The sequence below is a fragment of the Dasypus novemcinctus genome, chromosome 10, assembly GCF_030445035.2.
Source record: "Dasypus novemcinctus isolate mDasNov1 chromosome 10, mDasNov1.1.hap2, whole genome shotgun sequence".
NCBI lineage: Eukaryota > Metazoa > Chordata > Mammalia > Cingulata > Dasypodidae > Dasypus > Dasypus novemcinctus.
Window position 1 is genome coordinate 84694987 of NC_080682.1, and position 27007 is coordinate 84721993.

Consider the following 27007-nt stretch of genomic DNA (forward strand, 5'->3'; position numbering starts at 1 on the left):
TTCAAACAACCTCATTGTAAAAAAACAAAAACAGAAGAGACAATGAAAAACTTTTTCTTTTACATTTATAAGACCATTGAAAATTTAGACGCTGATTAGGTATTTGATATTAAAGAATTATTGTTACTTTTTAAAAATAGTTTATATTCTTGTGATCCTTCTCAAGTACTTCCAGAACCTATTAAATGGTACTGAAACCAATAATCAGAAATCAACAGTTGACATGTTTGTGAGTATCCTTAAATTCAGAATAGTCTAAACCTCTTCAGCATTGCTGAGAAGATCCAGGCACACAATTTCTACAAAATAACTATTTGCATTGACCACCGTTCATTTGATGTGCCAGGTTCTGCAAATGTCAAGGGAAAACATTGTTGGAATGACAGCATTGAAATCCTTAAAGTACTTACACATCTAATGATTTTCTGTCATCAGAAAATAGTGAGAGATCAAAAGATGAATCTGTTTCATTCCTTTGTGGTCCAGAAAAAAGCAGAAACCAAATACAAACTTGTTGTAAAGTCTTTTGCCTAGGTTTAGTTATTTTAAAAATACAAGACCTATTCTAAATCCCTTTTTGGGTTGTTGATTTGCTGTTTTGTTTTGCGGGTTTTTTTGGCAGGTTTTAGAATTTTGTATAAATATCATATTGTGTTTCATTCTGCAACTTTTTCCCACACATTATATTGCTAGATTTATTCAGATAACAATAATAAATAAAAATAATTATAATTAACCTTTAATGAGCTCTCACTATATATACTCATCAACTCACTTAATACAGGAGTCTTATGACAATTGATGTAAGTATTATTATCTCTGTTTTAAAGCTGAGGTGACTGAGGCAGAGAAATTAAATAACTTTTTCCAGGACATATTGCTTGGAAGTGGCAGGATCAGAGCTGATATTTAAACCAAGGCACAAGGCAGATTGGCTACAGAGTCTAGTTTCTAATCAACATTTTATTATAATAAAAACAATGGTGCACCGTTGTTTATAATAGCAAAAAGTTGGAAACAACACAAATGACCATTAACAGGAACAAAGAAAATGCTGCATATTTATGCAGTGGAATTCCATACAGTACTTAAATTGTGCTATCTCTCCTAAAGTCTGGTTTCACCTGAGGTTCCTAATTGGAGTCCTGGGGAGCAAACATGTCCGGCCAGACAGACCTTAGAAAGGGACATTAGATGGACATCTTCCTTTGACCACCTTATCTGTCAGAAGATTTGTGCCCATTTATTTGGATTTGAATCTGGCCTTTTTGTTGGTGAATCTGTGGGTTTATTCTCCGTATCCTGTCCCAAGCTGAGTTTCCTTTGAAAACTTTATGGAAAATGAATGGCATTGCTTAATCTAGTGCCTTCAGAGCTATTTTTTCTAGATAAGGAAAGAAACAACACATTCTTAAACATCTCACAAAAGTGCATGGGAAAATATCACTTGTTTCTTTAAGACAGAATTATTATGAAATGTAAATACTGTTGCCAGAATCAAAGGGAATGGGAGAGAGATGGCATTTGAGTACAGCAGTTGCTACTACCACTGTGGCCATCACACCTTCATTGTGGATTGAGTCTCATCTTTATGCAAAATAAAAGGCCATGCAGTATAAAAACTGGCAGTTGGGCCAGTTTGAGAGACTTTTTTTCTTCAAATCAGACAAACGTCTAGAATCAGGAGATAGTTTCCACCATAGGTACTTATTTCCCTGTTTATCAAACTACTGCCACTATCACAGGAGATAGTGTCTGAACCCCTAAAAAATCTCATTACATCTTTCTCTATATAATTATGCCATAGTTTTGTTTTGTGGAATTCATTTTTTGTATCTTAACAGAAATAAGGTAGAATAAATAATGTAAAAATAAAGTAGAACAGAAAATTTCTTTTCTGTTCCCATCCTTGGGAAAACCATTTTCTTTATATGGTCTCTCAAATGTACATTAATGACATGCAGTTTTTACCTTACCATCCATTTTCTATCACTGCCAGATTGCAAAGTTCCATTTTTGCCTATCTCAAGTTATGATTGAGTTTAGGCAGAAAAGGTGCTACTGTGCCCTCCTGGTCCTGAGGGCACACCTGCCCATTAATGCAATGGCTTTGCACATCCTTACACATAGCATGGGCCATGGTGCCCCTTGTGTGCTGTTGAGGAAAGACCACAGGTAACCACGTAGAAAGAAACAAATTTCATAATCACTTCACCTAGTAGGCAGACTTTGGTTCTGACCTGTGGGGCCACTGTTGCCCTGTTTTGTGCCATTGTTCTGCTTGGAACACATACAGTTACACCTTTCATTCAAAAGACATGGAACATTTCTTTGGCATTTACTTTTTGTTTGTGAAAAAAATTGGAAGATGCTATCCACTGATAGGTGCCAAAGAAAGTGAAGCTGCATCATCAGTGAGAAAAATTCTGAAGGAGAAAGGCAGGGCTTCATTATACTTTTAAATACCTCTAGAGCTCTGCCAAGTTGCAATAAGAGCTTTATAATTAGTCTGAAAATCCTTGCCTTTTAGAGGGAAAAGCAGAGAGTATATTTTCTGCCTCAGTCACCTCAGCTTTAAAACAGAGATAATAATACTTACATCAATTGTCATAAGACTCCTGTATTAAGTGAGTTGATGAGTATATATAGTGAGAGCTCATTAAAGGTTAATTATAATTATTTTTATTTATTATTGTTATCTGAATAAATCTAGCAATATAATGTGTGGGAAAAAGTTGCAGAATGAAACACAATATGATATTTATACAAAATTCTAAAACCTGCCAAAAAAACCCACAAAACAAAACAGCAAATCAACAACCCAAAAAGGGATTTAGAATAGTCTTGTATTTTTAAAATAACTAAACCTAGGCAAAAGACTTTACAACAAGTTTGTATTTGGTTTCTGCTTTTTTCTGGACCACAAAGGAATGAAACAGATCATCTTTTGATCTCTCACTATTTTCTGATGACAGAAAATCATTAGATGTGTAAGTACTTTAAGGATTTCAATGCTGTCATTCCAACAATGTTTTCCCTTGACATTTGCAGAACCTGGCACATCAAATGAACGGTGGTCAATGCAAATAGTTATTTTGTAGAAATTGTGTGCCTGGATCTTCTCAGCAATGCTGAAGAGGTTTAGACTATTCTGAATTTAAGGATACTCACAAACATGTCAACTGTTGATTTCTGATTATTGGTTTCAGTACCATTTAATAGGTTCTGGAAGTACTTGAGAAGGATCACAAGAATATAAACTATTTTTAAAAAGTAACAATAATTCTTTAATATCAAATACCTAATCAGCGTCTAAATTTTCAATGGTCTTATAAATGTAAAAGAAAAAGTTTTTCATTGTCTCTTCTGTTTTTGTTTTTTTACAATGAGGTTGTTTGAATCAGGAAAGTTCCAAATAAGGTTTATCTGTTATTTCAATGGTTAACTGCCCTGTGGCCTTCTGAACTGTCTTAACTCTGTCAGTCCCATGGTGATGTATATTATGTGTTCTCACAGAAACTTGCCCCTGGAGTCAGCCAGTTTGCTTACACCTGTGTACAGGACCACCCCATTTGGACGAATCAGCAATTTTGGGAGACAACTTTTTATAATGCAGTACAGGGGCAGGTTCGCTCCCTGTATCTCTCAGCCAAGGAAGACAATCAGAAGCAAAAGGTAAGATAAGAGAAGAAAGATATTTGTGTGGGGTTGGGATTCTGATTTTAAGAAAAATGTATGCAGATATTCAGAGGGCAAAAGAAATCTAGCTGTTTCTTACAAGTGTACTTGGTGTTTACTTAAGGAAGCCCTGTGGTGAGCTTCTTTCTTTTGTTGATTTTTGAAATTACATTTTTCCTTAATAACTTCTTAATAGAATTCTTTAGTTTTAGAATTGTTTTGTTGAATTTTAACAAGTCAAAATTCCCTAGAAACTATTATAGGAAGTTGAAAAGAAAGAACAAACCTAAAATACCTCATCATATTAACTTCCTTGAATAAATGCCAAACTAAAGTCAGTTGGCTCTAAAATAAATGTCAGACTCAGTAGTTCTGCTAAAAAATATGCCAGAAATAAAATCTAGGTATTCTTTTCGTTATATTCTATATACTTCTATATTTTTATTACTATATAAATAAAATTCCTTTTAGTTTGAAAGAGTAGTTTAAAATATAATCCTGAGGGCTCTAGAGACAGCTGGACACTATAGGCAAGGCACACAACCCCATGAAATCAGCACACTGTCAGTGGGCCTTACCTTGCAATATATGATAATCTATTTCCCCTATGTAACAGAGTTAGATTCATTTATAGTTTCCCCTACACTTGATTCTTCTACCCCTTTTATTTGAACCACAATTAGTGCTATTCTGGTTAAATATATGTACCAGAGATTTAAATCTTCAGTCTGTTCACATACCAGTTGAACTCTGAATCTCAGCAGAGGTGTAGCCAAATCCTACACTCCAGTTCATTGGATTCACCCAGCATAACTAACAAAATGGTTATGATTGACAACCCCATCCCAAAAAAACAAAATATCCATTAATACAACTGTAAGCAAATCAATTTCTTCCATCTGCCCCATACGATCTAAACCTGCTGTCATTCTGAAGCAGAATGGGCATCACCATCCCCAAATCCTCAAGATTGAGGAATGAACAAACATAAGGGGGGAATACAGCCATGGACCAAAGTAGACATTATTATTGTTGAATGGAAGAACTTGTAACATTAATATAAAGACAGTGGCTACCAGGGGTTTTGTGGAGAGGGGGAAGAAAGAATAGGTAAAGCATAGAGCATTTTTAGGACATTGGAATTGTTCTGCATGGTATTACAATGACAGATACAGGCCATTATACATTTTGTCAAATTCTATAAAACTGTACAGTCAAAAGTGTAAACCATATTAAGCTGTAGACTGGTTAGTAGCAGTGCTTCAATATTTGTTCTTCAAGTATACCAAATATACCACAATGATATAAGATGTTATTAATAGGGGAAAATGGAGGAGTAGGGGTTTATGGGGTATTCCCTATACTTGCAATGTAACTTTTATGCAATCTAAAACTTCTCTATAAATAAAGTTGATTATACGGGGAAAAATATTATGAAATTTTAAAATGTCATTTACTAGCTCTCTGGTCTTAGGCAAAATCATGTCACTTCTCTGGGCCTTAGTCTCCTCACTGGCAAAATGAATAGATATGATTATTATAAGGTTTTAATGTCTAATAAATATTCAGTGCATTGAAGAGTACTTGCCATTTAGTAAAAACTCAATAAATTTTAGAAATTATCATCTTCATGAATCTAACTTAAAGCAGCCTATAACTTATCTTCACAGGATAAATGCCAAATTGCAGTTTAGCATTAGAATAGTTTTTCCATCTATACATAAGCCAGTAATTTTGTAGAGGAGTGACCCATTCAGAAAAATATAGTTGATTCACAAAATAAGTGGTCTAGTCTGCCTTGTTACTCAAAATGTAGTCTGAGGAAGCGGCTGTGGCTCAATCAGTTGGGCTCTCGTCTACCATATGGGAGGCCCTGAGTTCACATCCCAGGGCCTCCTTGTGAAGGCAAGCTGGCCCACACCCATGCCCACGCTGCAGAGAGCTGACACAGCAAGATGATGCAACAAAGGGAGACAGGCAGACACAGGAAAAACATGCAGCGAATGGACACAGAGAAAAGACAGCAAAACAAGCCATAAGGGGAGGGGGGTCATAAATTTTAAAAATCTTAAAAAAAAAAATGTAGCCTGTGGGCCAATAGCATCAGCATCATTGCAAAACTAACAAATGCAATATCTCAGGCCCCACCCACACTACTGAATCAGAATCTGCACTGTAACAGATCCCTGGGTAATTCCTGTGCACAGTAAATTTTGAGGAGCACAGATTCAAAACACAAACTCTAAAGTCAAACTGCCTGGATTAGCAAATAGTTGATGTGGGAAAATACTTTGGAGAAGAATCACAGGTAATGAATACAGATGAAATGACAATTAGAAAGTCACCATTTGCTATCCCTCGTGAAGTAATGGACCTTGCCAACAGTCAACACTGGCTGCTAAAACTGATGAAAGACTGATGAGAGCTGTAGCATGAATTGATCAGGCTGATACTACCTGGACCCATGGAATGTTCTTCACATGCTTAAAGGTGGAATGCCGACACTGTATGCCAAAAGAAGGAGGAATGCCAGCCATAAAGGATTCTTCCTGGAAAATCAAACCTAAATCTAATCCCACCTCTGTGCCATGTCAGTTGGCCCTACTTTGGAGTTTGTGTTTCTGTGGGAGGGAGCTGGACTTAGATATGATCTTTGTCCACAAGTCTCTCCTGTTACTTTTACTGGAACTGTAGTTGGTGCTGGGGTTTAATGTATACCCAGGGGATCTGAATCTCTGGACTGACCATGTGATAGCCAGGCCCTGAGCCTCAACAGACTTCAGCTCCTACACTCTGGTTTATTGGACTTTCCCCACTCAGCTAACATGGAGGTGAGGAAGGTCAACCACCACACCAGGGAGCCAAGAGTGCCTACAACTGAAAGCAGGAGAATTGCATCCAGCATCCATGGGGAATCTAAGCCCCCTCTTGATATAGATGTGGAGTGGACACAACAATTCCAAGGTCCACAGGATGGAGGACTAGAGTATGGATTATAGTGGACTTACTAATATTCTATTCATGAACTATTGTGATTAGTAATCGAAGAAAATGTGGCATTGGTGTGGAGAAAGTGGCCATTGTGGCTGCTGGGGGTAGGGAGTGGGAGGAAGAGACGTGATGTGGGGCGTTTTTGGGACTTGGAGTTGTCCTGGGTGGTGCTGCAGGGACAGTTACTGGACATTCATGTCCTCCCATGGCCCACTTGGTGGACTGTGGGAGAGTGTGGGCTATGATGTGGACCACTGACCATGAGGTACAGCGGTGCTCAGAGATATATTCACCAAATGCAATGAATGTCTCATGATGATGGAGGAGATTGTTGTTATGGGGGGAGGAGTGGGATGAGGGGAGTGGGAGGTGTACGGGGAGCTCATATTTTTTACTTTAATATTAAAAAAATAAAGACAAAAAAAATAAAAAGACAGGGGTGGAGTCCCCGAGAAAAAGTCAAAAAAATAATAATAATACGATGAAAATAAAAGCAATAGAATACAGAATACAGAAATTTTTCCAAACAGCAGACATGGGAAAAGAAGATGGGGAAACAGATTATAAGAGAATAAAAAGCACCAACCAAAGGCAATTTTGGTGGTTGTGTCCTAATTCAAACTACAGGACATTTCTGAGGCAATCAGGGAAAACTGGACATAATAATGGTATTATGGCCATGTAAGAAAGGAAAAGTCCTTACCTGTTATATATGCTTACTGAAGTATTTACAGGTGAAATGATATTATATCAATGATTAAAATACTCCAGAAAACAACAATAAATGTTGGAGGGAAAAAGATGAAACAAGAATGGCAGAACATTGGTAATTGTTGAAGGTAGGTAGTAGACACATGGGGGTTCGTTATACACTTTTCTCTGCTTTTGTATATGTTTGAAATTTTCCATAATAAAAAGTTAAAATACACACATATATATACACACACACACACACACAAAACAAACCCAGATGGGCTCATCTCCCAGCTCTACCACTACCTAGCTATGTGATAAAGCTTCTCTGGGCCTTAGTATCCCCATCTATAAAATGTGGATGTTAACAATAACAGTCTCATAGAATTGTGAGGATTACGTGAGGCAATATGTGAAAAGCACAAGAACAAAAGCAAAAAAAAACCAGTTGAAGCCTAAATGTCAATGTCTATTGAATTCAGGGTAATTTTTTTTTTTTAAGATTTATTTTATTTCTTTCTCTCCCCTTCTCCCCCCACCCCCCACCCCAGTTGTCTGTTCTCTGTGTCCATGAATTCAGGGTAATTTTTAATTCCACATGCTGCACTAGTACATTACTGCTGATCCTTTCCATTGTCCTCCATTTTAAATTGGCTTTATATTATGTGAGATAAATTAATCCAGATATCTAACAGAAACTGCACATAGTATTCAAATATTTGTATGCCTCAAGTAATTTTCAACATATAGATTTGCTATTATTGAATATGGTAAGAACTGAAACCTTAATAACAAATAACGCTATTTGATATCTGATATTCCAAATTATTATTGTGCATTCTTAGTGTGAATTGTTTGCTTACTTTAACTTAAAACTCAAATTTTTCTTTCAGAACACCAAATGTACTTTGTTAAGGGGTAACCTGTAGTAGATACAGAAACTGGAGTCATTGCTCCAGAAATAGCTGGCCTTGTGGGATGCTTTTGATTGTTTTTAAAGCAGCTGTAAGGCTGATATTAGTTTATCTCAAAAGCATTTGTAGAGCAAATAAATGTCACTGCTTCTCTGTCCTTCCATCTAAAGAATTCTTTCCCTAAACTCTAAATTAGATACATACCTTAGACCACTGATATACCAGCTGTTTGCAAGCTATAAAGGATTATGCAGCTGTGCATTATTGTCATTAACTCTTCAGCCTACTAGAGCACCTCTCTTAAAAACAATGTCATCACCTACATACCCTTGTGAATGATACTGTTTGACTCCCACTTATACAAGGAAATCTAGCTGTATTGTTTGTGACTTTGGTAATTTCTATCTCTTCCCAAAGAACAAAAGAAAAGAAACATTTGAGTATTAGTAAAGGCTCCTGAAGCCTTCATACATGAGCATTTATAGGAACTTTAGGTTAATAGTTTGTTGTAACTGGTAGTTCAGATGGGATAAAGTCATGGAGATAATAGAACGCAGTGAAATGGTAGCAATGAGAAACAAAAAATCCATCTGTGCTCTGTTACTATCCTCCTGTGATTCCACTCAAGGCCTGCTGGTCCTGGGAAGACAGAAAACTGAGTTGTTTTTTTGTTAATATGTTTTAATTTTTCTGATATGCATGTAATTATTAAAATATCTTCCATATTTTTTGCAGTGAATATGAAGTGATAGGTGTTCTTCTTTGGATCTTGTTGCTTTCATTTTTAGGATAAACTTCCTAATCACCAGGGTCAGGAGAAGACAGCAATGGACCTGGCTGCTGAGCAGCTACGCATCTGGCCTACTCTGAGCAAATCAATTCAGCAAGAGCTGGTACAGCGTGAGGAAAGCACTGTCTTCAGTCAGGCCATTCACTTTGCAAACCTCATGGTCAACCTGCTGGTTCCACTAGACACAAGTAAAAATAAGCTCCTAAGAATATCAGCTCCAGGTGACTGGGAAAGTGGGAGCAACAGCATTGTCACCAACAGGTACTAAAGTGTGGGCACACATAGGGGCCCTCCTGCTTTTCTTGGGGCCAGTCTGGATTTAACAGAGAATATAAAGCATTTTGGGAAAAGATATTTCAAAAATTAACCATTATTCTTTGGACTTGCTTAGCTCTTCTCTATTAAAAAACCTTCACCTCTTCTTACTATTCTTAACTACCTTCCTATATGCTCTTCTCTTTCATAGCATGACTTTTCAAAGATTTTACCCACTATTGATCCAGCGCTACAGTCACTTTCTGCCATAGCACTTTACAGAAAACTCCAAAAAATTACTAGTGAGCTCCTTCTTGCCAAAGTAATTGTTTCTCAGCCCTCCTTTTCCTCAACCTATCTATTGCATTTGCCCATCATCATGCCCTCAAACTTGCTTTGTGCTCTACCTTCCAGTGACTTCCTTTACCTCTGAGAATAAAATCCAAAGTAATTACCATGGCCCACAAGGTCTAACAGGATCTGGTCCCTCTAATCTTATTCCTGTCAACAAAACTGGTCTACCTGCTAATGCTAATCCTCAAACACTCTTAAGAATCTTTCTGCTTTAGGATCTTTGTACTTGCTATTTCCTCAATCTGGATTACTTTCCTCTAAATAGTCACAGGGCCCACAAGGCCTAACAGGATCTGGTCCCTCTAATCTTATTCTCTGTCAACAAAACTGGTCTACCTGCTAATGCTAATCCTCAAACACTCTTAAGAATCTTTCTGCTTTAGGATCTTTGTACTTGCTGTTTCCTCAGTCTGGATTACTTTTCCTCTAAATAGTCACAGGGCTCACTCCCTCACTTCATTTAAGTCTGTGCTCTACTGTCACCTACTCATAGGGGCCTTCCTGACTTCCCAGCTTAAGTATCATCTCCGTCACTCTGTCTCCCTTACCTTGCATTATTTTTCTTTGATGACCTTTACCATTATTTATTTTCATATGTTTGCTTATTGTCTGTCTTCTTTGTCTATTTTATTCATTGCTGTATCCCTAGCATCTTTGCTAGGGACACTCAATAAATATTTGGTTAAACAAATGATTAAATAAATGAATAAATGAACTCATCACCCCCGCAGCAGTGAAATTCTATCCTTTTAGGTCTTCAGTGATGCTGCAACATCCTGGTAGTTCTTCTAGCTCTCATAAATTCTTTTCAGGCTTTTCAGGCAGCTCTTCTTTCCTTTCATTCTCAATCCCTCTACTAGGCTCTTCATAGTCTCAAGGACAGTTCATCTACAAGTCTCCATCTCCAGTCCCAACCTCTCTGAATCCCCAGGTATTTCATTTTGGTCAGCAATAGCTCAGAATTTCTGGTCTTCTAGGCTGGACCAATAGTAGGCAATATTTTGCATCTAACAGTCAACTATACAGATCTTTTATTTCATGCTGTACGGGTTTCTAGTGCATCCTTTGCTTATTTGATGTGAACAGCATAGCCAAGGTCGTGATCCCTTCTCTCTCCATTCTCTAGTTTATTCTACTATTACCACAAAGAGAATCTCCCTGAAATACTTCATCACATTTCTTCACCACTCATCATCCCACAAGACTTTCATCAATTCTAGACTCAAACGCTTGATTTTTAAGATCTTCCTTAATCTGTCCTCACTCTTCCTCCCCAGCTTTACTTCCCACTGACCATCAATAATATTTTCTTTTCCTTTTAAAGTTATCATTATTATATGGCCTTGTTCTCTCAAAGTCTACATAGTGAGTAGCTAAAGCATGTAAATTCTTTAATGCTTTTGGATGATGAGATGGCTAAATTCACTGCTTAGCTTACATTAACACTGATTCAGCTAATATGTTTGGATATGGCGCAAAGAAAAGTAGTTAGAACAAGCAAAAGAGTCTTTTCTATGATTAGCCGTCTAAAAGAAGACTTAGGAGCTAGGTAGTATTTGTTCGGGGGTAGGAGCTTAATAAGCAACAAGGATAGGGATTGAACTTTCACACTCGCTCCATTTCAAGTTTGTTCCCCTCTCTGGCTTGATTTTATCACCTACAGAAGCAAGATGGCTTCAGAGTTGCCAGAAGGGTTGTGATTTACTCAGAGAGAGATAAATATTGACAAGAGAAGCGTTCATAGGATAGTTTGGGCCTTCCATTTGAAAGAATATACTATTTGCTAAAGAGAGGTCTTTTATTTGCCTACCAGTGAACATGTTTCCCAGCTGCCAAAGATAGCTATATTATACTTCATCTAGCTTTATGTGGTACTTAGCCTGGAAGTACAAGTTTTCTTGGAAGGTTTAGGCATGAGATAATAAATGAAAGAATCCCCTTTTGCTTTCTTTTCTGTGATTCCTGAGTTCCTTTTGGGACACTGACAGAAGGCATCCCTTACAAAAACAAACCTTGGTCCTAGGAACAATGCCTGGCTGTAACTTCCAAATGTGAACAAATAGAACATCATGTTTCATCGTGTCCCTATCGGTTATAAAGCAGCCATGGAGTTAAGTGAGGCCCTTACTTGAGTATACATTTCTTTGAGTAAATACAACTAACTTCCATTTGAGAACTGACCATGATTTCTTTCTTGACTTTTTTAGTATTGCAGGAAGTGTAGCTGAGAGCTATGATACAGAGAGTGGATTTGAAGATTCAGAGAATAATGATATTGCCAATTCTGTTGTGCGTTTTATTACCCGATTTATTGACAAGGTGTGTACAGAGAGTGGAGTTACTCAAGATCACATCAAGAGCCTTCATTGTATGATACCAGGTAATCACTTTGCAGATATTAGAGACTTTATATATTAGAGATAACTGAGTAGACATTCACATGAGTCTACTTTTCCAATATAAGACCTCTACTACTTACTTATCTTCTGTGTAGTTTAATCATGTTATTTATTTATGTTCTGATTAGTTTTTTTTAAGATTTATTTATTTATTTATTTCTCTCCCCTTCCCCCCCACCCCAGTTGTCTGTTCTCTGTGTCTATTTGCTGCGTCTTTTTTGTCCACTTCTGTTGTTGTCAGCGGCATGGGAATCTGTGTTTCTTTTTGTTGCATCATCTTGTTGTGTCAGTTCTCTGTGTGTGCAGCACCATTCCTGGGCAGGCTACACTTTCTTTCCTGCTGGGTGGCTCTCCTTACGGGGCGCACTCCTTGGGCAGGGGCTCCTCTACGCGGAGGACACCCCTGTGTGGCACAGCACTCCTTGCGCACATCAGCACTGCGCATGGGCCAGCTCCACATGGGTCAAGGAGGCCTGGGGTTTGAACCGCGGACATCCCATGTGATAGACAGACACCCTAACCACTGGGCCAAGTCCGCCGCCTGATTAGTTTTTAAAGCTAAAATATTCATAATCTGCTTTTTATTCTATTTGTATTGTACTCTTTCATCTTGAATACTCTGATTCTTCCTAGGAATTGTAGCTATGCACATTGAGACCCTAGAAGCAGTGCATCGAGAAAGTAGAAGACTTCCACCAATACAGAAGGTAATTATTCCAAACTGCATGCTTTCAGGGTATAATATCTCTTCTTAAAAACAGCAACAGTAGATGGTTGTTTCCAGAAAGTTCTTTCTCTTAACATTTTACAAAGACCAACTCCAGATTTAATAATACATTAAACTTTCAGAGGATTTTGCCATGTAGATCCTTTTAAAAGTATACTGAATAGGAAGAGTAGTTTCAACAAAGGAGCAAGAATAACCTATTGTTGAGTCTGCTTTTATAGGCAGGGGATAAATTATGAACAGTTCTAATTTCAAACCTAACCCAAGGGTTTATGCCCTGCCTACTTCCCAAAAAGGATTTGAGGCACATACCAAAAAAGCACCAGGTTCCTGAATCTGATTGTACATCACAGGCAGCTGGAAAGTTTTTTTAAACCCCCACAGCAGCCTCCTGATTTTGGAGTACCCTGGGACATGGTCTGGGAATCTGTATTTTAACAAGCCTCCCAGATTATTTTTTGGCTAGTCTAGTACCAGTCTGTGGACTAGGGTTTATGCCTTATCACCTATAGAACAGAACTATTAAAAATGAATTAAAAAGAGAGATCAAAAACCAAATAGTTAGGAAAGGTAATTCTGTTAGTAATGTGAAATGCAATGATTATTATACTTTTGCTTTACAGTTAGCTCTCAGCCTAGATCCAGCTTAATTAAGGATAATGCTTAATTATTTTTATTGTCTAGTAAAAAATAAGCATATTAGACCCTGAAGAGATAAGGAATATTTTTGCTAGTACTCTGCTCTTCAAGGAGTATGTTGTGGTTCCTCATATAAAGGATACTGTGTCAGGATTTCCCAATTATCCATTAATCCTCAGTAAATGGCAAGAAGACCATGTCTTTTTAAAGACGTACATTTTTTTAAGTACTTGTTTTTTTCAGTTTACAAAAGTAATGATATTCTTTGTATAAAATTCAAGCATTAAAGAAATACACATTGTAGAAAGTAAAAGTCCTCCATGCTCCTCCCCACCTCCATCCTCACCACCACCCTTACCCATGATATCACCACCATCAATAGTTTGGTTCATATTCTTACAATTTTTTTTTTCTTTGGCAAAACAAGTATTATGCATACTAGCTTGCAACTTGCTTTTTCCTTTTACTTAATAGTGTGTTCTGAGCATCTTTCTATGTTAAGATCTACTTACAGATCTTCATCATTTTTTAATGGCCATAAAATGTTTCATTGAGTGGATGTTTCAAACATGAGTTATTTCTAATGATTTCACTATTAACAAGCATGCTACAAAGAACCTTTTTCACATTTGGATGCTGAAGCCTCCATTTCTGCTCCTTATCAAATCTATCTTGTCATATTGGCTACCTGGAAATTCTGACTGAAGGTTTTTAGGTCTGTAAATAAAAAGGATAACCTTGTTTTAAGTGTTGGAAACCCCACTAGAGTTGTGTTTTAAACTTTTCTCTGTTTAGCCTAAGATTCTTAGACCTGCTTTACTGCCAGGAGAAGAAATTATTTGTGAAGGTCTTCGAGTCCTACTGGATCCTGATGGAAGAGAAGAGGCCGCTGGAGGCCTTCTTGGAGGCCCTCAACTCCTGCCAGCAGAAGGAGCCTTGTTCCTCACCACATATAGAATTCTTTTCAAAGGGATTCCCCATGATCAGCTAGGTATGACTCTTAATATGCCGTCAATAAATGGACATCTATGTAGTGGTACATGAGGGTTTTTTTGTTTTTTTAATAAATTTTTTTATTACAGATGTTGTAGATTTATAGAATATTTTAATTCACTAAGGCTGCTGATACAAAATACCAGAAATGGGTTGACTTTTATGATGGGAAATTTAACAGCATAAAAGTTTACAGTTATGAGTCCATGAAAATATCCAAATCAAGCCATCATCAAAGATGCTTTCTCACCAAACATCAGCTGCTGGCAGGTCCTGGAATCCTGCCATGTGGTAAGGCAAAATGGTGTATCTCACCAATGGTGCCTTCTCCTCCAGGCTGCTTTCTACTCAAGCTCAGCTGTGGGCAATCAAGTACATGGTATGGCTCGTATCTTCAGCTTTGAGCTGCTCCATGGCCCTAGCCTCTCTGGGGTCTCTTTCCATGCCTTTGTGCTCTGCTGATTCCAGTCCCTGGCCTCTCTCTCAGCCTCTCAGGGTCGCTATTGGCCTCTTTCTCAGCTATAGCTGATCCTAGAGTCCACTTTCACATGGCAGGGTAAAACTGGCAGCTGTCTTTCTCTGTGTATTTCTGCTTCCAGTTCTCAGTTTATATAAGACCCCAGCAAGAAGTCAGAGACTCACCCTTGGTCACACTTCATTGACATCTGATCAAAGGCCCTAAAGCAATCTGATCAGGTAATCTAGTCAAAATATCCCCTAATGCAATCAAAGGGCCCCACACCCACAGGAATGAATTTAAGAACATGATCTTCTCTGGGACTCACAAAACACTTCAAACTGTCACACAGAACAATCATGCATAAAATAGAAGATTCCTATACCCCACCCACCACCAACACATTGCATTGGTTGAAATATTTGTTAGACTTGATGAAATATTACTAAAATAATACTATTAACTGTTGTCCATAGTTTACACTAATATTTTACCCATATACTACCCTATTCACACCTTGTATTAGTGTCATACATTTGTTATAATTCTTCTCCTATTAACTATAGTCCTTCATCTATGGTATATATACCCTAAAGTCTCCCCTCTTAATTGCATACAACTACACAGTTCAATACCATACTGAAATATTATTCAGCTATACAGGAATGAATTCCTGATACAGGCGACAACATGGATGAACCTTGAGAACATTATGCTGAATGAAATAAGCCAGACACAAAAGGAGAAATATTGTATGATTTAATTGTATGAACTATTTTAACAGGCAAAATTAAGGAGTTAGAGTCTAGAGTATAAGTTACCAGGAGTTAGATTGGGATTAGGGAGTGTGGAAATCTGTGTACAGATTTCCTATATAGGCTGATGGTAAAGGTTTGGAAATGAGTGGTGGTGATGGTAGTACTTTAAGTATAGCATTGAACTGCTGTAGTTGTATACAGTTAAAAGGGGAACACTTTACAGTATTTATGTTATCAGAATAAAAGTTGAAGGATAAAACATACTACTGTACAACACAGTGAACCCTACGGTAGAAGAAGAGTTTCTATCTTTGTGCACCCTCTCTAATATTTACAGCTTTCCAACTTTTTCATTCTATTTTATTTTTTTGAAAGGTACCAGTATTGAACCTGGGACCTCATACATGGGAAGCAGGCACTCAACTACTGAGCTATACCTACTCCCCAGTTTTCCAACTTTTTAATGGTAGCCAGTATAATAGGTGTGAAATGATATCTCACTGTAGTTTTGATTTGCATTTCCCTAATCACTAGTGATGTGAGCACTTTTTTATGTATTTCTTCACCATTTCTATTTCTTCTTTGGACAATTGTCTTTTCAAGTCTTTTGCCCAATTTTTAATCGAGTAGTTTGTCTTTTTATTGTTGAGTTGTATGGTCTCTTTATATATCATGGATATTAAACCCTTACAGATATGTGATTGCCAAAGATTTTCTCCCATTGAGTCAGCTGCCTTTTCACCCTTTTGACAAAGTCCTTTGAAGTGTAAAAGTGTTTAATTTGAGGAGGTCCCATGTATCTAATTTTTCTTTTGTTGCTTATGCTTTGGGTGTAAAGTTTAAGAAACTACTCCCTACCACAAGATCTTGAAGATGTTTCCCCACATTTTCTTCTAAGGAGTTTTATGGTTGTTGCTTTTAAATTTAGATCCTTGATCCATTTTGACTTAATTTTTGTATACGGTGTGAGATAGGGGTCCTCTTTATTTCTTTTGGATATGGATATCCAGTTCTCCCAGTACCATTTGTTGAATAGACTATTCTGCTCGGCTGGGAGGGCTTGACAGCCTTGTCAAAAATCACTTGACTATAGATATGAGCGTCTATTTCTGAGTTCTCAATTCAGTTCCATTGGTCAATCTATCTGTCTTTATGCCAGAACCATGCTGGGTTTTTTGTTTGTTTACCACTGTAGCTATGTAATATGATTTAAAGTCTGGAAGTGAGAATCCTGCAAATTCATTCTTTTTAAAGACAGTTTTGGCTATTTGGAGCCCCTTACCCTTCCAAATAAATTTGATAATTGGCTTTTCCCTTTCTGCACAAAGGGCTTTTGGGATTTTTATTGGGCTTACATTGATTCTGTAAATCAGTTTGGGTAGAATTGACATCTTAGCAATATTTAGATTCTTTTAGTCACTATTATAAATGGAATTTTTTTCCTGGTTTCTTAATCAAGATTGCACATCAGCGTGTTTAAAAAAATGCTTTTTGATTTTTCTGTATTAATCTTGGATCTTGCCTCTTTGCTGAACCACCTGTTAGTTCTAGTAGCTTTGTTGTGGATTTTTCAGAATTTTCTAGATATGGGATCATATCATCAATGAAGAGTGCAAATTTTACGTCTTCCTTTCCTATTTGGATGGCTTTTATTTCTTTATCTAGCCTAATTGTTCTAGGTAGAATTTCTAGAACAATATTGATTAACAGTAATGACTGTGGGCATTCTTGTCTTGTTCCTGATCTCAGAGGGAATGCTTACAGTCTTTTACCATTGAGTATTATGCTAGCTGAGATTTTTCATATATGCACAATACCATATTGAGAAACTTCCTTCTATTCCTATCTTTTAGAGTATTTTTATCAAGAAAGAGTGCTATATTTTGTTAAATGCCTTTTCTGCTTCAGTCGAGAGGATAATGTGACTTTTCTTCTTCAGTTTATCAAGGTGGTTTATTATATTAATTGATTTTCTTGTGTTGAACCACCTTTGCATACCTGGGATAAAACTAACTTGATTATGGTCAATAATTCTTTTAATGTGCTTTTGGATTCAGTGCACAAGTATTTTAGAAACTATATTCATTAGAGATATTAGTCTCTAATTTTCTTTTTTCATAGTATCTGGTTAGACCAAAAGTCTTAACCAGCAGAAATTATCATTCAAAAACCTGTCTTAAAAAAGAATGGCACGAGGACTCTGTACTACAGTGTGAGGTCAAGACCAATGTGCCTGTCTAGAGATGGAACTCTGCCTACACATCATGATAGCATAACTTCAGGACTCCCAGAAAATTGGAAGCATTAATTTCTTCAGTCACTGGCAGTTCCATTGCATGGTTGGGAAGATTTAGGCTGACCAGGTCATCCTGGTACCTCCTTTAAAATTTTTAATTAAAAAAAATTTTTAAATTAAATTCTGTTATGTTTCTTTTAATACTTTCAAATTCCTCTTTAGCTCACCCCATGTCTTCTTAACACCCTTTATCTCTTTAGCCATGTTTTCCTTCATCCCTTTCAGGAAATTTGTTTAAACATCTTTTATTTGTTTTTCCAAATTCTGTATTTCCTCTGAAGTTTTAATTTGTTCCTTTGACTGGGCCATATTGTCCTGTATCTTAGTATGGCATATAATTTTTCCTTACGTCTAATCATCCAATTATCTTGATGAGTTTACTCTGAAAGTCAGTTTTTCTCTTGCCCGAGGTTTTATTAATGATTGGTTTTGTGTTATGGCTCTTCTTTGACACTTGGTCCAACCTATTCTACAGTTTCATACAGTTCCATCCTGTTTATTAGCTTTTTTTGAGGACAGACTAAGTCCTAGAGCTTCCTACTCTGCCATCTTCCCCTGAAGTCTGTACATGAGAGTTTGATTCAGGCTGTGGGCAGTTATTTGCAGACCATTTCAGATTCAAAATGGCCTTTTGCCACACAGGTATTTTGAGGGATGCTTTTGTTCTGCCAACAGCTAATGATAATTTGGATCATAGATTTTTACTTGAAGAACCAAGGGAATCTTCTAAACAGTAAATCAAGGGTTCATTCACTGAAATGATCATAATTTCACGTGACCAAGTATTGGGGTGTAGGTATGTATATTCAGTGTCTAGCTGTTAAATATGCTGTGTGCTGACTTACATTTGCTTTCTAGGTCTGTGGTTTACTATAAAGCTAATGTCTTCCAGACATATGATCTACCTATTTTCTCCTACTCTATACAGCTTTCTATATTAGAAAGCAATAGCATGGGGAAATGGATGTGGCTCAAATGATTAGGCTCCCATCTACCATATAGAAGGCCCAGGGTTTGATTCCCAGGACCTCCTAGTGAAAGGCAAGCTGGCCTGAGCAGAATTCTGGCCCACATGGAGCGCTAGTCCACACAGAAGAGCTGGCCCACTCAGAGAGCGGGCGCAGCAAGATGATACAACAAAAAGAAACACAGAGGAGAGACTAAGAAATGCAGCAGACCAGGGAGCTGAGGTGGTGCAAAAGGTTGAGTGCCTCTCTCCCACTCCAGAAGCTCCCAGGATCAGTTCCCGGTGCCACCTAAAGAAAAGACAAGCAGACACAGAAGAACACAATGAGAGCAGACAGCAAGTGCAAAACAACAAGGGGGCGGGTAAATAAATAAAATAAATCTTTAAAAAGAAAGCAATAGCATGCTCTATCCATGCTCTATCCAGACACGATCTTTATCTTTTTTAAGTCACTGCAGTCATTATATAAAATGGTCTCATTTCTTTCCAGGCTCAGCTGCAGTGTTTGCTTCACAAGGTCAGCTGTAAACTATCAGGTGAATGGCTTATCTCTATTGCCAGAGCCTCTGCCATGTCTATGGAGCTGTCTCTCTTCTTTGTATCTTCTCTGTGTGTCTACTTCTCTGTTCTCCTTGAGTGAGTTTCCGTATATATAGCCCACAAAGGGGGCAGAGAACCTAATGAGGTAGTTGAATCAAAGCCCTAATTTTAACATAGTTTAATCAAAGGCATCTCAGCTCAATCTAATACAGTCAAAGGGTCTCATGCCCAGAGGAACAGACCAGTTTACAAACATAATTCCTCTTTTTGGAATTCATAAATAATCTCAAACTGCCACAGCAAGGCAATATAAGGTTTTGGGTTAAGAAACTCAGGTTTAGATCATGGCTCTGCTATTAACCAATCTTTTTTTTTTTAAAGAGGTTTTAGATTACATAAATGTTACATCGATGAACATATATTGAAGTATTGCTACTAACCATTGTCTATAGTTTACATTATGGTTTATACTTTGCACCACACAATTGTATAGGTTTGGCAAAACGTATAATGGCCTGTATCCGTCATTGCAGTGTCATTCAGAACAATTCCAATGTCCCAAAAATGCCCATGTTATACCTATTCTTCCCTCTCCCTCAGGACCTCTAGTGACCACTGGCTTTATATCAATGTTATAAGTTCTCCCATTACTAGAATAATAGTAAGTCTACTTCAGTCTATAATTGCCTTCTCCCCTTATGTTTTTTCATTCCTCAATCTTGAGTATTTGAGGATGGCAATGTCTACTCTGCTTCTGACTGAGAGGGGGCTTAAATGCCATGGGGCAGATGGGTGGAACTGTCTTGCTTTCAGTTGTAGATACTCTGTTTTGGGGATGGGCATTGTCCATCATCATCCTTTGGTTAGTTGTCTTGAGCAAGTTCAATGAATAGGAGAGTAGGGGTTGGCTGCAACTCTGCTGAGATTCAGGGCTCAACCAGCATATGAATAGACCAAAGAGTTAAGTCTCTGAAGCACATATTTAACATATATAATACTAATTATAGGTTCAAATAAAAAGGGCCTAAGAGCCATGTGTAGGAAAATTATAAATTAATCCAACTCTGATTCATTGGGGGAATAGGTTATCATATATTCCAAGGTAAGGCCCACTGACAGGTGTTGTGTGCCTTGCCTGTAGTGTCCAGATGCACTGTTTACTGCAGCAGTCAGTGAGAGCCTCCTAAGTGCATAAATGTTACCTCTGGAATGACCTCCCAACTCACTTTGAAACCTCTTAGCCATAAAAACTCATTTGTATTTAATATTTTCCCCCTTTTGATCAAGGTCTTTTTCCAAATGCTTTGCCAGTTGGGTGCTTGGTAATAATCCTTCAGTGCCAGAGAGGCTTATCCCCTAGAATCATGTCCCACAATGGGGGAAAGGTAGTTTATATGCTGATTTTGGCTTATAAAGAGGTCATATTTTAGCAGCAAGGAGGCTTTCAGGAGGTAACTCTTAGGCAATGTATAATGCTAGGCTAAGTTTCAATTTTACAAGAACAAGGTACATAAGTTCAAGCATCAATATCAAGGGCCAAGCATATTGATCTGTGCTACTGACCAAACCTAATAGCTTAAGTAAATCATTTAACCTCTCTGGATTTCAGTTTCTTCTTGTATAAAAATAGGGAATTGGGCTTGATTAATGATCATTCAGCAGTTCTCAACAGTGGCTCACCAAGGGAGGCTCCATGTGTGTTACTTCTTTTCTAGGCTCTTATCCTCATATTCTAGGATATAGGCCAGCCATGTGATAAATAATTTTATTTTCCCAACCTTACTTTAACATTTGAACTCCTAAAAATCTTAGACCTAAACTCCAGTCCTATATCTTCCTAAGACAAATATGCATAACATAACACCTATTACCACATATAAAAACAAACTTTAAACTTTGAAACTTTGGACACCTTTCAAATTTCAAACCTATCCTTATGTTAAATATCTTGGATGTCTTTTCAGTGTTTGAGGTTGCTTCTTTTTGCTCTATAAAATCTACACTTCCTTGTTTAGAAAGTATATGAAACTCAAAAGAGATAGCATTCAGTATTGTCAGACTCTATTGTGCATTCAAACCAGGCCCAAATACCTTGCATGATGCCTCTCCATTTGAGTTAAATCAGCTAGGTTGGTCACTGACCCCTAAAACAATAAAGATATCTACTACATCTCAGTTGTGTTCCTGAAGTGAATGAAGAGTATGTTGTAGTTTCAGACTCCTGCAGCAGCCAGCAATGGCTCAATATGGCCAGATATACAATGGACGTTGCCTCCAGACTAGCTCTGTTTCATAGTGCCAAAGGGCACCAAACACCAGGCCAGTGAAACACTGGAGCCTTACCTTCTTGGGCTCCCGCAAGGGTAAACAGTGCTGCAGCATGCTGGCTGTGTGAAGGGCATTCCAAGTGGAGCAACATTACCAGAGTACTGTGAATAGAATTTAAACAAACACAGTTGGCATTATGGCCTGCATCCATGGAAAGAGAACATGTATGGTATTACAAACCTGGAGCTTAGATCTATTAATTGCAATCAAAAAAGAACTTGTGCATTGATTAGCATTAAGTACTACATGCCTGATGATTATGATCATTTTTTTTCTATTCTAGGTCATATGCAGAGGGATATTGAACATGTTAAAAGTCCTAGTAAACTTAATTCATTTTCTAAGTTAATGAACATGCCTGTAAGAGAAAGGAATGACTCCCTTAAGTATTGTCTTTATTTTGTTTGCCCTGTGCTTGTCTTGTTGCCTATACTGTCTTTGTGAGTTTATGTCAAGGGCAGTGCCTCTCTTCATACCTCTCCTAGCTGTCCTGAGCATAACCACTGCTGTGGGAACTGGGGTTGGCAGTTTATACCCAAACCCAGCAGATCTATGACAATCTCTCCCTAGAGTTAACCAACAGCATAAAAGAACTCAAGGAAGAATGCTCTTTCCCATCAACTTTGGAAGGTTGTAGCCTCTGAAGGCACCTGGCCTTTCTCACCCTCATAGTTCAGTATGTCATGGCTGGCCCCGTTTTTGAGCCATCTTCTTTATCCTTTTAATGGGACCATGCGGGCAGCGGCGGGCCTCCGGGAGGGTCGGCGCGGTTGGCCGGGCGGGCTCTCCAGACGGGGGCTGCCTCGTGGTCAAAGGAGAGGAAGGGGTTCGGCACGAAGCCGTTGGGCCCTCGCTCTCTCCGCTCAGGCACGGGGGACGCGCGGTGCAAGCAAGAACACCACGGAGACAAGGTCTAGGCACAAGTCTACTTTATTGTTGAAGGGGACATGGTTTTATAGGGTCTAGGGATACGTAAAGGGACTTGATTGGTGCCGGTGGGTGCTGTTGCTTGCGTAGGCGGTTACTGGACAGTAAGCTGGCTAAGAGGTTAGGAGCAAGGGAGGGGAAGGGGAAAGTGTGGGCTGTCTAGATAACGGCTAGGCAGAAGACGGAGAGGGGGAGAAGGAGGGGCAGCGCCGGCTGCCAATACTGGGCGGGAAGGAGACGGGGACAGGACCATGTATCTTCAAAATTCTAATTAAGTTTAGTTCTTATAGAATCAACGTTTTATTAGTTATGCAGGGATTTCATCCAGTTCTCACCAGGGTACTGGACCCATCTTCTTCTCTCAACCACAATAGAATAGCCAGAAAGGTTTATGCCCTGTCAGGCAGGGACTGCTGCCCTCACCAGCAGGAAGTAACTATAAAAGAATGACCATTGCCCCTCAGCACCCCTTTAAGAATAAGGGTGTGAACTCCCTACATTCTCATGGCCTACAGACAACATGGCCACAAGATACTGCCAAGACCTTGACCTTGACTTTAAGGTCCCAGTTGGGACTCTTTCCTGGGCCAAGAGGAGGCCCCAGATATTCCAAACAGGCCTCACCATTGGCCCCTACTAGTAGTGGGGTAACCAATAATAGCTGGGGCTCCTCCCCTTAGCATTAGCAAGGGGAGGAATAATTAATAGCTTGAAAGGTAACCACACAAACCAAATCTTGCTTTCTCTGCCTAGAGGAGCCAGCATCAGCTCTCGGTGCATATTTCTGTCCTTCTTTCCTATTTCTCAGCAAGCTCTGTTCTTTTCCATTTCCCAATAAATTATTTTTTCTAGCCAAAAAAACCCCAAAACTACACTTTGCATAAGATTTCCTTAAACCAGGTGATCTTGTGAGGCACACAGTATGTTTTGAGGTGGAAAGAAGGCAGCAAGCTGGGAAAGAATTGTGTCCAAGAAGTGAATTGCTATACAATAAAATGAATTAATAAGATTCTAGAATCATGGCATTTTCTCACACCACATTCCTGGGTCCTTCCCTCTCTAGATACCTTTCTCCAACAGATGCTGACAAAGGCAGCAGCAGAGACTTTAGAAGTGAGCCATAAATTGCTATTGCTGAGTCTGTGTCCTGTCTTCCTACAGTAGGTGAGCAGACAGTTGTGCGGAGCTTTCCAGTTGCCTCCATCACCAAGGAGAAGAAGATCACCATGCAGAACCAGCTACAGCAGAACATGCAAGAAGGACTGGAGATAACATCAGCATCTTTTCAGGTATTAGGAAAGGGAGCTATTCTATCGTTCAAAAGTTCTCTGCAAATCTAATGATTCCACTTTCCATGGTCATAAGTTGAGGAGAGGGGCAGGAGGATCTGGAAGGATAGTCTTCAGCTGAATAAAGTCATAAATAGTCTTGGGTTTCATTCAGATCTCCTTTGTCCAACTCAGAGTACCAATAGATTTTATCTATCAAATTTAATGATCTTAGATACTCATACAGAATTGGTTTTTGTTCTCTCACAAGTCATACCACAGCTTTTGTTTTATAAAGCCCTTAGATAAAAAGCAATTCCCTTGGCATCAGTTTCAGAAGAAAATGCTCTATGGCTCTTCTGTAGAAGAGATAAAACTGAGGAGTATGGGTAGGGCTGAAGTACCTATTGGTATTAACTGAATAACCCCTGACAAAGCAAGAATTCTTCCAGGGATCTCTGAGCACATCATAATCTGTGTAATGTTTTCCAGATGCTGAAAAAAGTATCTTTTTTTTCTTTTTACTTTTAAAAAATTCTCAGTCTGTGATACTTTGCTTTTCCCATTCTTCATGCCTTGTCTCAGGTTTCCGAAGATTCCAGTTCTTGCCTCATTTTTTCCATGAAGGAGCCTTCCCTAGTAGCTCCATATGCAAATTATATGAAATGTAAGGCTACTGACTTTTAGGATCCAGACCTTCTCCCATCATCAGAAGGCAGTGAACTCCTAGGGATTTACTCACTGTTCCAACTGCCAAAGAACTCTAAACTAAAACATTGCCTAGCTATACTATTGAGGATTCTAGCCAAATCATTTTTTTTCTTCCTAGGTTTATAGTAACTCCAGGGTTCAGAAAAGACTTTATTAGGCCACATTTCCTACCTAGAACCTACAGATGAAAAAATGAGGAAATCATATTTGCTACTTCAATCACTACAAGTTAATTTCCACATCTCATCATAGACGAGATAGTCTTAAAGAAAACCAACTTAAATATACATTCACTTTGCCAACTAACCATCTATGCTAAGTAAACTTCTCTGAGTCTTACTTTTTTTATTTTTAAAATTAAAAAATTATATTACATGATTTCCAAGTTCCTTCAACCTCCAGATCCTGTCAGTTTAGTATAGTTATTTCCTTTTATTTCAGTAATTTGGGGAAAATTTGTATGGAAACCCTTAATGTTTCTGATGTGTTTAATCTCTTTTGCCTTTAGTTGATTAAAGTAGCATTTGATGAAGAAGTGAGTTCAGAAGTAGTAGAGATCTTTAAGAAACAGCTGATGAAGTTCCGTTATCCTCAATCCATTTTTAGCACCTTTGCTTTTGCTGCTGGACAAACAACCCCACAGATAATTTTACCCAAACAGAAAGAAAAGAACACTTCCTTCCGGTAAGAGGAAAGACAAATCTCTCAATTTCAGTACCCCCGTGTTTGATTGCCAACTGAAGTGACCCATCTTTTGTGTCAATGTATAAGTGACTATTCTTTTTGTTTGCTATTCTGTCAAACCCCAGTGGGCCATTCTCGAAGTTATGGAACAACAGCACTGATATAGGTAACAAGTTTCAAAAGCTAAAAATTTTAAGAGGCTTTGATTCTCAAATCCATTGCTTAGGATTTATTTTTTAAATGTGAAATTCTATTTTCCCTTTTTTCTGTATAAATCACTTACTAACTGCCTCGGAGTAGTTCCACCTACTTTTATCAATATCCAGGCTTCATGGTCAGTGTTGCTCTGATCTAGAGACAGAAGTCTTTTCTCTTTTTTTTTTCTTTCTTCTTTGTAAATCTTTAATTTTTATATAATTTCAGAGTTACAGAAAAGCCACAATAGTACAAAAATTCCTGTGTACCTTTTATCCACATTCACCAATTATTTATATTTTGCTCCATTTGCTTTATCATTCTCTCTCATATATACTTTTTGAACCATTTGAGTAGTATACATAATGCTCCTTTTTCTTAAATATGTCAGGGTATATTTCCTAAGAACAAAGACAAGACATTATCTTATGTAATCTATAGTACACTAATCAGTTAGGAATAAAAGTTAGGAAACTTAACATTGATATAATACTTTTATCTAACTCAGAGTTCATATTCAAATTTCATTAATGATCCCAATAATGTCCTTCATAGCTACTTATTTTTTTCTCATCTGTGATCCAATCAAAGATCAGGCGTTTCATTTAGTTATCATGTTCCTTTAGTAGGAGTCCTTTTTCCTGATGAAAGGTTTTGGGAAATTATGTTGAAATTTTAAAATTTCAGTTATTACAAAATATTAGTAATTTTTAAATTCTCTTAAATCAGCAATAAAATATAGAGACCAAAATTTTAATTCATTAATCATCTAGAATTTGGACATCTGCCAGTACAAATTATATATGAAGGAGAACTTTGCAGACTTTGGATTAAAGCCCTTTCCTTCACCTGAAAGTGAGTTACACTGGTAATTATAGAAGATTTGAAGATCCAGACAGTGTGTCATTTCTCGATTGTACCACTGTTACCTGGTACACAAAAGAGACCATGAATATCCAGATATGAGCATGAACAGCTTCCTAGGTATTTGCACCAATGAGCCAAGCTTCTTGTTTAAGCACTGTGGGATACCTAGGATATTCGTTATCTCAGCCCTCTGTAGAAGAAACAAAGCTTTGCATACTTACCTGTCAGAAAGATATGTATGTGTATATATGCATACTTACACTTTATATTTGGATCAAGTCTATTCTGTCCAACTACAACAGAAGTACAGCAATTTTAAAATGTTAAATATCCTAGAATTGCCTTGAGTATATGAAGCAAAGGTGGGAAATATAGCTGGGAAAATTCAAAAATCCTATTGAGTTTATTTTGTTACGCCTAAAGTAATGTACAATAGGTTTAATTTAAGAAAATCAGCATTTTGTATTTCCAACTATTATATAAAACATGTTTTAAAACCTTAGACATCTCTAGACAGGGTCTGATAAAATTATTTGATAGTAGAAGAATTATCACTTTTTACCGAATGGCAGGAAA

The 27007-nt window shown here is 37.8% G+C and overlaps 1 protein-coding gene across 5 annotated transcripts in view; it reads left to right on the top strand.

The window, feature by feature from the left end:
* Positions 1 to 27007, top strand: part of SBF2 (SET binding factor 2) — a 685940-nt gene that overhangs the window by 561295 nt on the left and 97638 nt on the right. For 3 of the 5 annotated variants that reach the window (XM_058305757.2, XM_058305758.1, XM_058305760.2), the window contains 7 exons: positions 3517 to 3675; positions 9065 to 9327; positions 11883 to 12055; positions 12708 to 12781; positions 14236 to 14431; positions 23868 to 23995; positions 25194 to 25369. In XM_058305757.2, coding sequence (XP_058161740.1) covers positions 3517 to 3675; positions 9065 to 9327; positions 11883 to 12055; positions 12708 to 12781; positions 14236 to 14431; positions 23868 to 23995; positions 25194 to 25369 — 1169 coding nt within the window. The remainder of the gene's footprint in view (positions 1 to 3516; positions 3676 to 9064; positions 9328 to 11882; positions 12056 to 12707; positions 12782 to 14235; positions 14432 to 23867; positions 23996 to 25193; positions 25370 to 27007) is intronic. The other 2 variants (XM_058305761.1, XM_058305759.2) reach the window with 1 other exon arrangement.